At 39.1% G+C, this 16,062-nt stretch overlaps 1 protein-coding gene across 7 annotated transcripts in view; it reads left to right on the top strand.

Annotated features, from left to right (window-relative positions):
- LOC106154100 (zinc finger MIZ domain-containing protein 1) overlaps window positions 1-16,062 on the top strand; it is a 101,796-nt gene that overhangs the window by 82,216 nt on the left and 3,518 nt on the right. For 6 of the 7 annotated variants that reach the window (XM_087006548.1, XM_087006549.1, XM_087006551.1 and 3 more), the window contains 13 exons: window positions 6,404-6,533; window positions 8,719-9,012; window positions 9,588-9,849; window positions 11,069-11,278; window positions 11,664-11,930; window positions 12,179-12,323; window positions 12,670-12,811; window positions 13,248-13,458; window positions 13,810-13,915; window positions 14,210-14,438; window positions 14,741-14,895; window positions 15,271-15,393; window positions 15,589-16,049. In XM_087006548.1, the coding sequence (XP_086862674.1) occupies window positions 6,404-6,533; window positions 8,719-9,012; window positions 9,588-9,849; window positions 11,069-11,278; window positions 11,664-11,930; window positions 12,179-12,323; window positions 12,670-12,811; window positions 13,248-13,458; window positions 13,810-13,915; window positions 14,210-14,438; window positions 14,741-14,895; window positions 15,271-15,393; window positions 15,589-16,049 (2,735 nt within the window). Of the gene's footprint in view, window positions 1-1,902; window positions 2,430-6,403; window positions 6,534-8,718; window positions 9,013-9,587; window positions 9,850-11,068; window positions 11,279-11,663; window positions 11,931-12,178; window positions 12,324-12,669; window positions 12,812-13,247; window positions 13,459-13,809; window positions 13,916-14,209; window positions 14,439-14,740; window positions 14,896-15,270; window positions 15,394-15,588; window positions 16,050-16,062 lie in introns of those variants that run through there. The other variant, XM_087006552.1, reaches the window with a different exon arrangement.

Genomic DNA, 16,062 nt, shown 5'->3' on the forward strand with positions numbered 1-16,062 from the left:
ACAACTTAAATTGATTGCACTACTTTGTGCAGAGACTGCTATGATAACTATACTTGTAATTGTATGATTTGGAAATTAACTGACTACCAGTAAATTGCGTGTTAGTAAAGCTCACAAGTGTCCTCCTGTACCTCTCACCTCAGGCAAAATATTAAAATGTAAAAAAAGGGTGTTAAACAGTTTGATTTCATGTTCTATGCAAATGCCCTGAGATCCTACCATAGAGTTTGTAGGGCCACCTTATGAATGGTGTTGTGGAGAGTGCTCATGTAGAGTAATTAAGGTAGCAGCATTACTGCTCTTAAAACAGTAGGAAGGATGATGATCTTCATATGGTAAGATGTGGTATGGGCTAATGATGAGTTGAGGTCAACCTCCTTAATGTTAAGATCAAACATTTGATGGCTACATTGAAAATCTCCTTTTCACATAGTATTAAACAATTCTGTGGTGTGTTAAGTCAAAGACGTGAAATATGAAGGTTATTAATTAAATTCACTGTGTGGTTTGCCATGTGTAAAATATCATGTTCAGGAGCTGTAGGTGGTAAGGCTGTATCTGTCCTTAACAGCAATCTCATGAATATAAAATCAAGTGAACAGCTTTATTACCAGCTGTGTACAGCTTCTCATGAACTGTGCAATGGCAGAAACACTTGAAATGATTATTTCTTCTGCTTCATTACAACAGAACTCTACTGGTCTATTGATTTTGAAGCTACAACCTTGTTCATTTGGAGGCTGATGGCCACAGCAAGAAAGGAGACATATAACCTCTGAGATTTAACTCCAGTCAGCAAAGATGGTGTAAAAAAATAGCAATAACCAATACAAAGATCAATACCTGAAAGAGATGAAATTTTTCCTTCCCATGACTATTGTGATGGACAGGCAAAAGCCCTTAGAGACCGCTTAAATAAAAGATTACTTCCAAGAGGATTTGCTTACTTTGTACTTTTAAAACTTGGGGGGAAGGTTCAGAATATTTCACAAGTATATGATAAAGAAATGTAGAAAAAAGGATAATTTGTCTGACCTATTTCCCACATGTTTAAAATTAACAAAGTTTTAAAATGATCTCTAAAACTTCGAATACAGTTTTTCCTACAAATAGATAAGATGAAGCTTACACTGGGCATTTAGGGAAATGATTTGTAATGAAATCAAAATTTTTGAGGGGATATTTTTCCCCTATATATCATTTCTATGCACTTAGGTGGATTATTTCAGCAGAGGTAAAAATGTTTGGTGCAGAGGACCTCGATATCATAAGTAGGTGAGGTTGACTATAGACATCAGCTTGGAGAGAAGCCAATTATGGTAGGAAATGATTTGTTATATATGGTTCTTTAGGTGAATCTGAATTTAGTGGGCTGATGAACCTATTGTCTCAGCCATTTGAAACCTGGTTTTGTATCTTCGCGTGAGAGAATTTTTGATTGTCTGATCAATTTTATTACAGTTAACAAGTGTTAGATCATATCAATATTCTGATGATATTGATATTTTATACAGATATATTCTTTTTTTGGTATAATCCTCATGACCTTACTCGACAAAGGGGCCCCCCTCCTTTTAATTAAATGAACTTTACAGTCTGTTTCCTCGTAAGAAAAAGTAAATAAATCTCCTCTGTGTGCGGGTTGGTTACATGTGAATGCTCATGTAGGAATTGTTTGATGTCATTTCCTACTCCGCTCAATTAATCAATAAAGAGTGGGGTTCTCTTCCCTTCTCTCTCACAGCTACTGGCTGACCTAAATAACACAGCAGATCAGCGGATAATTTATTGGTCTACTCTGGGCTGTATAGGCTACCTTGACTTGTTACATGCGTCAGGGATTTTGCTGATGTCATTGTAGCGAGGCATCTGATTGGTTGACAGGCAGAGCACTCAAAATAGATGGTGTTTGATAAGTGGTACACCGCTTGTGCACTTGTAAGAAGTATTTTGAGAATAGAATGAACTCTCATCTACTGTATTATACCACAGTCACCAGGCTGCTGTTCTAGCTTAACTCCCTGTGAGATTTAGACCACAAGGAGAAGTTATTTGCTGAAGGAGTTAAGGCTATCACAATCTTCCACTACCGGGGATTATAGGAAGTTAAATGTCCAGTGCAAACTTGTTGTGGACTTAATAATAGCCAGGGACTGGATGGTGACCATGTTATGGTAGTTTTCAAGCCCTGTAATCAAGAGGGAAGTGGACAATAGCTGTACCATTCTCTGCCACTGCAATGTAACAGGACTGTGTGTGTGAGAGAGAGAGAGTAGACACACACACATATTCATAGACCAGTATATCTGTACATATACACATACATGTGTGGGTCTATTAGCCCACACGCTCATTTCCAAGTCCAGAGTTAAATTTTTTATCTCAAATCACATCACAAGTGGATGACTGGAGTAGTGAAGGCCCAGCTGGTATGTAGATATCTATTGATACGGGGGTTTGGGGTGACCCTCTCTGGGTCAATATGTCTGAGTTTGTGGAGTATTTAGAATAGCATTGGGACCACAGCTTTCTCCCCCTTGGCAATGCTGGGGTTTGTTTGCTCAGTAGTAATAGTAACAGGCAATAGCACTGCTCTCTTTGTTTAGGAGCTGAAAGCAGATCTAGCCAGCTATGTGGAGTATAGAGAATGAGAGAGAGGACAGGGCAGATATTGTTTTAGTATGTCTAGACAGCTTCAGGTGTGGCTTTAGTTGTTAACTGAGGAATGTACTCACTATTTGCTGAAGCCCTGTATTTGAAAGCTGGCAGATAGATAGGGGAGGGAGGGGAGAGTTATAGTGAGAGTGAGAGTTTGTTGACCCTTGTGTAACGAATATGAAACTAGTGCATGTGGAGGTGAATGTAGTGGGGTAATACAGTAAATATATAACTGAGATATGTGGTTAACATGGGAGAAAGGTCTGGGGTATGTCATATGTAATACAGTAAATATATAACTGAGATATATGGTTAACATGGGAGAAAGGTCTGGGGTGTGTCATATGTAATACTGTAAATATATAACTGAGATATATGGTTAACATGGGGGAAAGGTCTGGGGTATATCATATGTAATACTGTAAATATATAACTGAGATATGTGGTTAACATGGGGGAAAGGTCTTGGGTATGTCATATTTCCTACCTGGTCTCATGATTTAGTAAAGAGGCATGTACAGTATCTAGTATCCATGTTTATTATATCCAGTGCATACTTATGATTGTCTTTTAGGCTAATGCGGTGAAGATAAATCATAGTTTCGTGAGATAAAGCTGGAAAAATCATTAGTTCATCTTCATGTGGAAGCAAACCACATCACCACTTTTTCATTTTGAGTGCAAAGAAATTTGGAAAATGTTTATATCTGATGATGACAAAATTGGTATAGATAAACTGAGATAAGGCTGTGGATTTTTAGGAGCAAAAATTAGGACATGATTGAAGCTCAGTAAAGAATTTTATGGTTCTATATGCACACAACCAGATATTTGCACTAAATACCCCATCTTATTTTTTGTTTGTTATACTTGAGTGGGTTTAGAATAAACAACTGGATAGAGTTGAACAAGTGTGGTACCTCTCCACCTTGTTGACAAACATGTTATTACTGTGTCTAGTTGTCCACAGATTTTTTTCCGTAGTTCACTTTTTGTAAGATGAACAACAACCACTGATGAGACTTTTCCGATTTTGTCGGAATTCCGACTTTTTCAGGGTCATTCTTGTGAATCGTGTTCCCTGGACCCCAGGCCAATTTTCTTTCTTTTTCAGTGAGGACTGGTCTCATCCCTGAATAGGTCATTGCTCCTAAATACTCAAGGGGAGTTTGAAAATGTTACGAGTACTTTACTATATACATACAGGAGTGTAATTAGTCAAGATGTAGGCGCTTCAGAAAAAATACAGTAAGTGCACTTGACTAAGGAGGGGTTGAATGCATTGAAGTGTATTAAAATACAATCAAGCGTGCATTTGTTTCTTAGAAGTGCCAGACGTAGGATAAATTTAGATATAACCAGTTTGTAAATTGGCAGGTCATTGACTCCCCATACCCCGGAGGAAAGTATTCAAAAACAGTCTTATGTGATTTAATATATAAGCAGATATGCTGGTCTCACAGAGCAAATCCTTTCAGCATTAAAATGTTTATCAGTTTAGACATTGTCATCATGATTTCATTATTGAAAACCTTCACATGTATGCGCATGCATGCACACACACACACACACATGAACACACGCACTCAAACACATACACTCAAAAAAAATGGTAACGCTTTTTTTTTTGGGGGGGGGGGGGGGAGGAGACACTGTAACATCTAATTATGCATTCTTCCTCAAGCTATAAACAAGTGCTTTCCTCTGCCAGTGTGTGGGTGTTGAGTACTATATACAGGTATCTAGATGTAGCGGAATATTTTATTACCCAGGTACATTTCCCTATTTTCCAGGTAGGAGTGGAATTAATGGATCTTAGTACAGTCTGTAGGGAAGTTATTTAGGTATTATTATTGTTGTTGTTGACTTGCCACAGAATGAGCATGAATACGTTAGTGTGTGAAGTTAGGTGAAAATGGGGAGTTTTTTATTTACTTCCCCTTTTTCCTCCTATACAAATTTTGCATTAGTAGGAAGTGACAAAGGCGTGAACATTATTTATTTTTACTTAGTAGCTGAGAAGAACTGAAGTGACTCGCCTTTTGCCCCTGCTGCACTTTCCATTTCCTCATTTTTCCAGTGATTTTAGAGAAACGGAATTTTTTCTGACACCAAAACGTGGGTTCCCTTGGGTATGACTTAGGTATGGTGAAAGCTTTGAAGTGAGGAATTCCTTTGTCCGTCTAATGATAAATGGATTAGGAAGGGAAAGTATGGGCCTCTTAAAGCAGTTTGTTCAGACTACAGAACAGGTTAATGAAAGTTACAATGACAAATCAGATCTGTAAGTGGACTTTTTGCGCGAATGTATCTTTATGTCTGTTGACTTCCTGAACTCTCAGGTGTTTTACTGGACACAAAGGTGACATGACAGAGACTTAGTTCACCTGTAGTTTGTGACGGTGTACAGGTAGACTGTAAAGAAGCAAGAAGGCAAACTTGTTTTTTTTTTTACCTGTTGCCCCTCCCCACCAGTGGACATTTTCCCCTTTGATGAAATTGTTTTTGGTCTCAGTATTGACTTTTTTTGTAGACAGAAAAAGGTGAGTAACATAACTATAAAGAATAAAGGATTGCATTGGGATTTACTGATATTTACATGACCAGTATAGGAGTAGATATAAATCCTCTGCATACCACAGGCTGACTTATCAATATACACATAAGGTATTCCAGATGTATTCCATAGAACTATGATTCCTATGTGGATAATGAACGTATTTAGGACATATCATCTTGTGTAGTAGTAGTAATAGTAAGGGACAAGCCAGTATAGTATTTGATCACCTTTCAATAATGCAAGTCATTCCAGTACTTGACATATCCAATGACCATTATGCCAATATAGGATCAGAATTATCTCTGTTATTCCTTTTACTGTCAACAGTTTGTGACCTGTCTGTCCATTCACATAGGATGGATATTTGTGAGAGCATGACCTCAACGTGCCTTCTTACCCTGACGAACAATGTCACTGTTTGGTGCAGTGTGAGTAAACAAGTGGTTGTGAGACTAAACTCAGTAAAACATATGGTCAAATTACCTCAATTGTTTTACTCATATTTTGGCTGATTGTTTGGTTGTGTGGGAGGAAGAGGCGGAGGTTTGTTGGCTAGGAGATTCCTTTGTGTATGGTAGTACTATGGTGCTTAATACATTACGCCCAGGTTGTGTTCCTTGTTCTTGACGCTTGTCATGTATTTCAGTTTAAACTATACAGGTTGTAGGTAAGGTAATGCTTGTTTAGATGTATCATATAGCATAACATTGTATTTCATGTTCAACTAAGCTTAGCAAACCAGTATTATGGTAGGTTGGCATGTTAACTCAAAACATAAACAGAAATTGTCATAGAAAATTGATGATGTAAGCTAAGTAGTCAAGTAATCAAGGATATGCTTGCCTTTTTTTTCTGCGGGATATCGAATCATATTTGCCTTGGAGACAATTCTGCTAGAGTAATCTGGTAGCCTATATTTTGACCTGCTGCTCCATTATGATAGCAGCCATGTGATTATATGATTGATTATTTGAGTAGGTTTATTCTCGGAGATGCTTATACCTGAGCTATGTGTAAGTTATAACCACTTCACTTAAATTTTTTCCTGATGAAACAAACTGGAAATGTTACTTTTTCCCATTGCAGGCCAAATGGTATCATTTTGTATTGGCAGACAATTCCAAATGTATTGCTATGTGACATAAATGGCAACCCAATTACAGTGTTAATTTTCCATTATTTCAGCTATGCTAGCAGTATGGTGTGAAGACTTGGGAAGATTACTACTGCTACGACATCAAAAGAATCGACCAACAGATAGTCCAAAGACGCCAAATATGATGCCACAGAATAACTTACCTCCTTTGGGGAAAAGGTACATACTCGATTTTATCTAGAAAATTTGCTGATGTTTTTTTCCCCTCTAAAACACTGTCTGGTTTAATATAGAGAATAAATTTGGACTTTTACATGAGTGATATATATAGAATATAAAAAAGACGGCAGCAAATGGCTGACTGTAAAATAATGCTGGCTTCATTGGAATTGTGCTTTGTAGTTCTGCCTCTTAAGCCCACAGTTGATACACATACCTGTAGAACTGTCATATATATATATATAGGGTTGACTATTTGTGTATTAGTATGTAAACTGGCAAGTGCATGTTTGTATGTATTTACTTGTATGTGTGTTTGTATGTGTCTACTTGTGAGTGTGCGTGCAGTCATGCATGCGTGTGTTTGTGAAAGTTGGTTTTGGTTATGAATTATGTAAAAGTGACATGAAGTTCTTTCATTTTCACGGTGTTATCCCTGTGTTGTCTTCAGTGGAAAAGTTAAAGGAAATACTTGTATGGTGATTGGATGAGGGATACGTGGTCTCCATCAGATAAGAACACAACTGAAAGAGGAGGTCATGAATAACCGGGGGGGGGGGGGAGGGGGGGGATACGTGTGGGCCCTGGATGTAGTTTATTCAAAGGAACAAGTATTTAACTATAATTTTTCCCTTTGTGAAAAGTGAGAATGGCCTTGAAAGAACAAAGTATTAGAGGGAAATGACCTCTGTAAATGGTCTGTTAATATGGATACAGGTTGTAATCCCTGTTGTTATCTTGTCTGATCAAAGCCCCCCAAGTTACATGAATAGAAATGTTATCTCTTCATAGTTTCAGTTTTTTATCAACAAAATCTGATCATATGTTGAAAAGATTTACTTCCGTCTCAGCTTAACACTTTAACGACATATTCAAGAGTATAGAATTAGATGAACTAACCATCTCTTCTAAACATCTTACATAAGTCGACCAATTTGTACTGTACACAACAACTGACCAACAACCTGTCCACTGTTGTTCTGTCCTGTCTAAACTAGATTGATGGCCTTGTGCTTAACCACTTGTTGAGATGCGGTCTTCCTATGTATATTGGACATCCCCATATATAACTCCAGAACACCATTTGATGACAACCACTGATAGGGAAGGTCATTGGGTTCGTGTGAGGTCATATTCTAACAGTTTATTGTGGATTAGGACTTGGTGATTAAACACACAAGACTCCAACCACAAATTTCCCATTAGAGAAAAGTCAGGATTTGTCCCCATTTTGCTTTCATGTGAGGTCTTGGTGTAGCCTGGATATTGTAGTGTAGGGAGGTGAAGGTTACATAGGACTGTCCTGGAATTGATTGCCCCTCTCTCACCTGTACAAGCCTCATTATATTGTATTTCAGTCTTGGTTTTCACAGTTAATGGCAGTGCATGGCACATTTTGGTTAGATAAAACTAAACGTCCAAAACTGGCTTAATTCTCACCTAGTTTATCTTTAACCTTCTTGTACTGGGAAATAAACCATTAATCTGTGAGTCAGGAATTCCTCTCCCCATCAATAGATAGATGATACAGGAAGTTGTTTGACCAGCACTCAGTGACTAATTGTCTACAAGTAGAAATCATGTAGTATATCAGTTTACCTTGGAAAAATTTGTCAGATTAGATACCGGAGAATCTCAAAACACTAGGCAGCGGCCAGTGAACTTTTGTGAGCTTAAAAGAGAAAGAGAGAGAGAAACAAGGATTTTATCTGTTAGAAGTTGGACTTTTCTTTGCACTTTTCTTTTTATGTCGAGAGATGTGACTTTTTTTGCGCTTTTCTTTTTATGTCAGGAGATGTGAAGTATCCACTGAATTTATTCATTAGTGTCAGAATTGTGTAACAATAACAAAGATTAAGTTATTGAAAAAAGTTGTGCATAAAAGTATTTCACAACAGCTCAAGTGATAGCTGGAAAATTGGTTCCTGCATTTTGGGTATTTGGATAAGCTGTTTCAGAAGGTAATATTGGAAATTTTTCAATTTTTCTTCTTCTTGGGCTTGTGTGTGTGTGTATATGTGTATGTATGTATGTGACTGTGTGTGTGTGTGTGTGTGTGTGTGTGTGTGTGTGTGTGTGTTTGTGACTGTGTGTGTGTGTGTGTGTTTGTGACTGTGTGTGTGTAGAGAGAGAGAGTGAGAGAGAAGAATTCATATATTGACCATATGTTACCTGTTATTCTCAGTGACGCCCTCTCGTGGCAGCAGGCCCCAGGTGGACCAACACCACAATCTCTCTCCGTCGTCACAACAGTCTGGGGGGTCTCCCAAACCACCCCCAGCGCCCCTCTCTCACACCAAGCCCCCCAGGGCTACACGAGTGCCGCCATGACGGGCACTACCTACTCCCAGCAGGGTTACATGGGCCAGCAGGGACCGCCACCACATATGCAGAAACCCACATATAACAACCACCCGGGCCCACCACCCCCTAACATGGGGTACAGGAGACAGGATTCTGTGGGGTACAACCAGGCAGGGTGAGTATAGTGGGGGAGATTGGGGGGGGGGCATTTTTGCTCTAGTTACTCCAGTATTGTGTGCCTAGTTCACAAAAGTATTTGAGCTTTAAGGGTAGGCTAAGAATACAAAACTGATTTAGACTTTCTTATCTTATGATTTGGTTGTAATACTTCTTATAGTTATGAATATTTTAATTTATTTATAATTTATGATATAATTTTGATATCGAAACCCCTCTTAGTATAAACAAGATGTAGCTACAAAATGTTGTGAAGGATTGGCATTTCCAATCTCAACATATGTAAAAAGAAAATGGAAATGTGTGAACCCATAGGATTGGTTACAGTTTCACGACTTCCTGGAAGTTGACGTGATAGACAGGAAGCTTGCTTACATAGGTGGTAATAGCACCAGTTAGTGCCTGCAGTATTCAGCAACTTTGTGCATGTAAAGCATCTGAAATATTGTTCTACTTTCCATTGAGTACCTGCTAATTGAAGACAAGTTCTGTTTATGGAAAGAAAATGATTAACACAGACAATTCACAGCTTTAACTGAAAATTTCACGCCTCTTTTGCCGTTCTCTCTCCAGCAATGGCTACCCTCCCACGCCCAGCACTCCCGGCCAGACCAATAACCAGCAGGCAAGTGAATTCCAACCACCGCCAGGTGCTCTGTCTGCCGCCGCTCTGGTTGCTGCTGCTGCCACGGCAACAGCAACAGCAACAGCCACTGCCAGTATGGCGGTCCTTCAGGAACAGCAGCAGCAACTGAATCCCCAGCAGATGAACATGAATATGAACATGAACATGAATATGAACATGAACAATCCCAATAGTCAGTATGGTCCTCAGGTAGGTAGATGACATTGATCAGTTCTACTACTACTACTGGTACTGCAGGAAAGAGAAATTGGAAATGTACTCCATTTTCATGAGGGCTAGCTGTGAATCTATCTTTATGAATCCTTGTTGTCTGTGAATTGTGGTGGTGCTGTGGTGGTTTCAGATTTGCAGGAACACATCAAATGACAAATTACTTGTGGACAGAACAGTGCTTTTAGATTGACTGAAAACTGAAATGGACCATCGAAGTTGCTTAAAAAAAGTAACTTGAGATATTTATGAAAGGGAACAAATTTTAGGCTCAAAAGACACGATGATTATAAAATTACTGAATCACTCTGCAGTCAGAGGTTGATATGGTCTCTAAGCTTCGGCAGAATTTTTTGCCACAGGTGAAAAGTTCAGTTATGATGACAGCCAAAAATAGTGGACATACTAACTGTAAGCTCCCATCGCCCAGACTTCATTGACTGCTAGGATTTGATTGGATGAGCAGCCAAGCCCTGTCTGGCCAGAATACGACTGGAATATTTCCTCCACTCACTTTTTGTGGTCATCCCCAATCAATTTGTTGCTTGTGTCACAAGTCACCCCAGTATTTTCTGCCTACCTGTTGCCATTTTGGTATATCCCTGAGAGGAAAATGGAATAGTTCAAAACCCAGTTTTCCACCTGGGAGAGTCGGTCACACTCATTAAGCTCTCTTTTTTTTTTTACAAAAAAAGACCTAACTAATAATACAAATAGGACAAAAATCAAAACTTATTTGTTTAAACATGTATTCTATGTGGAATTTTCAAAAGTTTTTTTGAAGAATCTTGAGGTGAAAAAGGTGTTTTGGCATACCTGAAAGTGTGTATGCCTGTATTTGAGTAAGTATCATTGATAAAATCCAAATACTGTTCCATCTATTTCAGGGATTATTACTGGAATTACTATACTGATTTCAGGAAATTCATGTTTCAGTTTGGGGAAAAATCATTTCAGTTTTCATATTATTTAGTAAACATTGTGTTATATCATTGTGAATATTAAAATGTAATATTGACAAGTAATGCATTTTGATTTTAATGTTTTCTTTTCCTTCATTCAAAATCAACATAGCTTATACATAACTTTGTCAATAAGACAAGACAATCTAGATGCACATTACATGAACAATTTGCTGTGACTGTATTTGAAATGCCCTGTGATATCAAGCTAAGAGACTAGTTCCGTCTTTTCACAGGGCCAACAGTATAATAATCAGTATGGGGGTGCGATGCCCACCCGTCCCCCAGGGTCTCTAGGCATGGGCCAGGGCATGGGTCCCTCAGGGATGCCCACAAAACCTGGGGTCCCTGGGATGTACTCCCAGCGCCGCCCCGCACCATATCCCAACCCGCAGTATTACCACCAACAGAAACAGCAGCGGCCACCTTTCAACAATGGCCAACAGGTAAGAATAAAAGTCTGTTGAATTTTTACTATGATTTTTTGTGAACATGTCAAAAATATTACATACAAGTAGTGTGTGCACAATATATAAGTTCTTGGAAAGGTGTGATTTTCTTCACTTTGGTTTGGTTTGGTATACCTGACATTGTTTTCATTTGGTGTGATAAACCAAGTTATTTGAGCAGTAATATTACAATTTGGAAGATTAATCAGATTGTTAAGGTAATTATTGGCATTTATCTTCGTGGAATATAGCAGAACTGTGAAATATATCGTAAACTGTACCCAGAATGTTGTTGTTGTTATTATTATTATTATTATTATTATTATTATTATTATTATTATTATTATTATTATTATTATTATTATTATTATTATATTCACAGCCTCCCTACAGTCCTCAACCCTATGGTCCCAGTCAACCGTTTGGTCCCAAGCCAGGGGGATACCCCCCATCACAACCCCAACCACAGCCCCTTCCATCCCCAGGGTATGTCCAGACACCTCAGGGGATGAGACCCCAGGCCCCACCCTATGGCAATGGTGGGGGTCAGCCTGGGGGGTATAACCCCATGCACCAAGGGGGCCAGCACTACGTGCCCCGCCCCCAAGGGGCTGGAATGCCCAACTTTAACAGTCAACCACCATACCAGGTAAGCAGTAGTTTGTTAGCCATGGTAAGGATTGAAAATAAAATGTTATTGATTGTGGGACTGATTTACATATGCTATTTGGTTTAGTATCTACAAAAATTTGCAAATGTGAAGTTTTAGTTTTGTCTTTGTCTGCATTTTGCTATTTTCTATCGACTAATAAACTGGTTATCCCCCTAGCTGAATATTATTGCAGGTAGGGTGGTAAATAAGACAGCTGGTGTTAATGTTTCACTGTTCTATTCCAGAACAACATGAACTACCAACACTCTCCCATTCCTGGCAACCCTACACCCCCTATGACCCCGGGGACCAACATGCCGCCCTATATGTCCCCTGGGGCCGACATTAAACCCAACATGGCAGACATCAAACCACCAATAGCTAAGAAAGGTGAGGACAACGTGAATTGTTATCGTAGGAAAAAGATCTATAGTCAAAGAAATTATTGGTACCCAGTCATCTTTTATGTCAAGTTTGAGCTTAAGTTGTGATATTTAAATGAAGTCTCTGTAACTTTGTTTAGAAAGTATATTAGTTTAGCAAAATTGCAGAACAGTAATGTTCATTAATGAATAATTTTGTGTATTATGAAAGAATTTGGTAGCTGTAAAATACCAAGTGAAAGTATACGAAAATTTTGTAAACAAATCGCTATCATTATCCCTGTCCTGTTTCTGAAAGAAAAAAAGGAGAGGTTTTTATCTTTGATAAAGGCAATAAAATTTCTTGATTCCAGAAAACACAGACCATGAACTACGCCTCACATTTCCCGTCCGAGATGGTGTGGTCTTACCGCCATTTCGCCTAGAGCACAATCTTGCTGTCAGCAATCATGAATTCCATTTACGGGAGTCAGTTTATCAGACACTCATGTGGAGGTAAGCTATTCCTAGTGTACATGTGGGCATGCCTGCATGTGTTTCTAATACAAGTAAGCTATTAATAGCTAAAATAATACACTTGTAAGAGATGAGATATTTTTCCATGGTGAAATTTACCCTAGAATAGGAAGGTTCTTTCCAAGATAGGTGTAGAGAGATGGAACTAAGAGAATTTATGAAAAAAAAAAAAAACGTGCCCTTCCCCATGAGTGGGTCAGTCGAAGTACTTGTTCTTGGTGGAGTGTGGGGGGACCCACTGTCATTGACTACCTTAACAAACTCCATATAGCAGAAGTAGTAAAATAATGAGTGCAGTGTCAGAGAAGCAGTGAATATTTATATTAATATGATATATAAACCATTTCAGAGAAGTAAAACATAGGTTTTTACCTTAAGTAGAACAATAATTTCTATTTAAATCTTGTTCCTGTAGGTCGGACTTGGAGCTCCAGCTGAAATGTTTCCACCATGAAGACAGGCAGATGAACACCAACTGGCCAGCCTCGGTGACCGTCAGTGTCAACGCGAACCCTCTGAACATCGAGAGAGGAGAGAACAAGACCTCCCACAAACCTCTGTACCTCAAGGATGTCTGTTTACCAGGCAGGAACACCATACAAATCACCGTCACGGCGTGTTGTTGTGTAAGTCGAGATTAATGACAATATGCTGGGCTGGTGCTGGCAATTTTTTCTCGTTTAGCCAAATTACTTCTTATTCATTGCGTTATTTTGTCCAGATGATTATAATTTGACTAAAACCTGTCAAATCAATTTTTGTTTAGCCAATTTCAGTCAGTTTTAGCATTTGGCTAAATGGGCGAGTGTTAGCGCTACCCCAGATGTGGACATTACCCTTGGCACTATAGCCTGTCCTTTGCCACTGTTACCTTGCTTTTGCTCTATTATTTATTATTATGTTGAATTGATTCTGATTTGTATATGATTTCTACTTGAACTATGCCAGTAATCTTTGTGATTTGTTTCTATTTCCAGTCACATCTCTTTGTACTACAGCTTGTCCACAGGCCCAGTGTGAGGTCAGTGTTACACGGGTTACTACGGAAACGGTTGCTACCAGCTGAACATTGCATAACAAAAAGTAAGTACAGAGAGAGAGAGACAGAAACTACTGAAGATGTAAACTTACATTATTGCTGATAAAGATACTCTACTTATTTATAAATTTTGTTTAAAAGAAACATCAGAATTGGCTCAGTGATTTTATAAACTGTACGTGAAGTGAGACCCATCTTCATCTCCCAGTTAACTTTTTATTTACCAATTTCCACCTGTGGTTTATTCCATGCCTTTCTCTCAACAAGCTCTTGTTTTCCCCCTCAAAACCATGCATCTCCAGCTTCATATCTAAACTGCCTGTTACTACTACTTTCAGTCAAAAGAAACTTCAACAGTGTGGCAGCTAACAATGCCCCGCTGAGCGGCAGCACGGAGGACGGGGTGGAGCAGACCGCCATCAAAGTCTCACTCAAATGTCCCATCACCTTCCGACGCATCACCTTGCCTGCACGTGGTCACGACTGCAAGCACATTCAGTGTTTCGACTTAGAATCCTACCTCCAGTTAAATTGTGAGCGTGGGGCTTGGAGGTGTCCTGTGTGCAAGTACGTAACCATTTTAATATCTGCCATTTTATTAATTTTCTTACCACAGTTTTATCCCCTTTATACCTTTACACTTCTTTTGTGGTGTGCTTATGCTATTATATTTCATGAAAATGCCAAGAAAGGGTGTTGGGTATGGCTTGTTTGTTTTCTATCAAGGAAACAGGAATTTATAATATTGAAATAATGTGGAAATATCACTGTAATTCTTCTGCATTGATCTGTAAAACACACAACTCACTTTATTTTGTATATGTAAAGACAATTCAGTTTTATCGTTTTAATTCTTTGTCTCCCTTCAGCAAAAACGCCCTGTTAGAGGGTCTTGAGATAGACCAGTACGTGTGGGGCATCCTGACCAATTTGTCCAATACCGACTTTGAAGAAGTGACCATTGACCCCACGGCAAGCTGGAAACCTGTCCCTCTCAAGCCAGCGATAAAAGGAGAGGAAAGTGGTAAGAGCAGTTTTGATAATTCCGCTCTTGTTGGTAACTTAAATGACAATAAGTAAGAAATTAAGAATGGGTCATGAAGGTGCTTCTTGTCTGCCTTGGTCAGTAATCCTGCAGAAAGGAGTCCACTTCAGAACAGTCTTCTCTCTTTACTTGTCTGAAGAAAATGCCATTTTAAGGGAAATTTGTGTAATATTTTTATCTGAGTCTAGATCCCAGATAGATGAATGGATGAACAGGAAGACATCAGTTGTCCAAGCCTGATTTCTTTACAGGGATAACTTAATGAACTTAATTGTGCATGAAATGCTTCTTTATTTATTAAGTTAATAACTTGTTTAGTTATGCTATTTATTTAATCATTTACCGATCTTCCAGAACCCTGTAATGGCCGCTGGGTGAAGGCCATGTCTCCCTCCAGTATGCAAATGCCCAATATGAATGCCTATGACCTGGGCCCTCAGCCATCACCGTATAATTCCTCTATGATCATGTCCCAAGGTAGGTCTCAGCTGTGGACAGAGGTTGCTTATCTTGGAGATGTGTTTGCAATTTTGGTGTTTTGTTTGCAATAAAATTACTTAAATTCAGAGAGATTATGTGTAAATAATTTTCATAATTCATGAATTTTATTTACTTCTGTGTAAAGACTTGAGATATTTCAATAATTATATAATAATTTAAACATTATTGCAGGTGCCTCTCTCCCTCCATACAGCGGTAGTTACAACAGTCCACCAGGGGGAGACAGTCTACCAGGCAACAATGGGACGGAGTTCGCAGGACCTCTCTCACACTTGAGTGACAATGGGGACATGGTGTCGATAGACAAACAGTTGAATCATCACGCCATGACACCCAATAATCAAATGAATTTTGGCAGTCCTCAGCCACGCACACCACACACGCCCTTGCAACCCCACACTCCCATCCACCACCCGGCCATGACGAGCCCGCAGAGCACGAGTAACGACACTAGCGGCGGAGGAGGAATGCACCCAGCTATGGCGGCAGGATCGCTACACTCCAATCAGCTCCATCCAAACAATGGAAACAGTAGTAATAATGACTCTACCAACCCAATCAGTAACTCAGATCTGCCTTTTGATCCATCAGAAATCATTGATGGAGAAGGGAAAGGACAGGAGAGTTTAGACGTGAGTGAATATC

Source organism: Lingula anatina, chromosome 2 (assembly GCF_051362555.1).
Source record: "Lingula anatina isolate TDL-2025a chromosome 2, LinAna3.0, whole genome shotgun sequence".
NCBI classification, from domain to species: Eukaryota; Metazoa; Brachiopoda; class Lingulata; order Lingulida; family Lingulidae; genus Lingula; species Lingula anatina.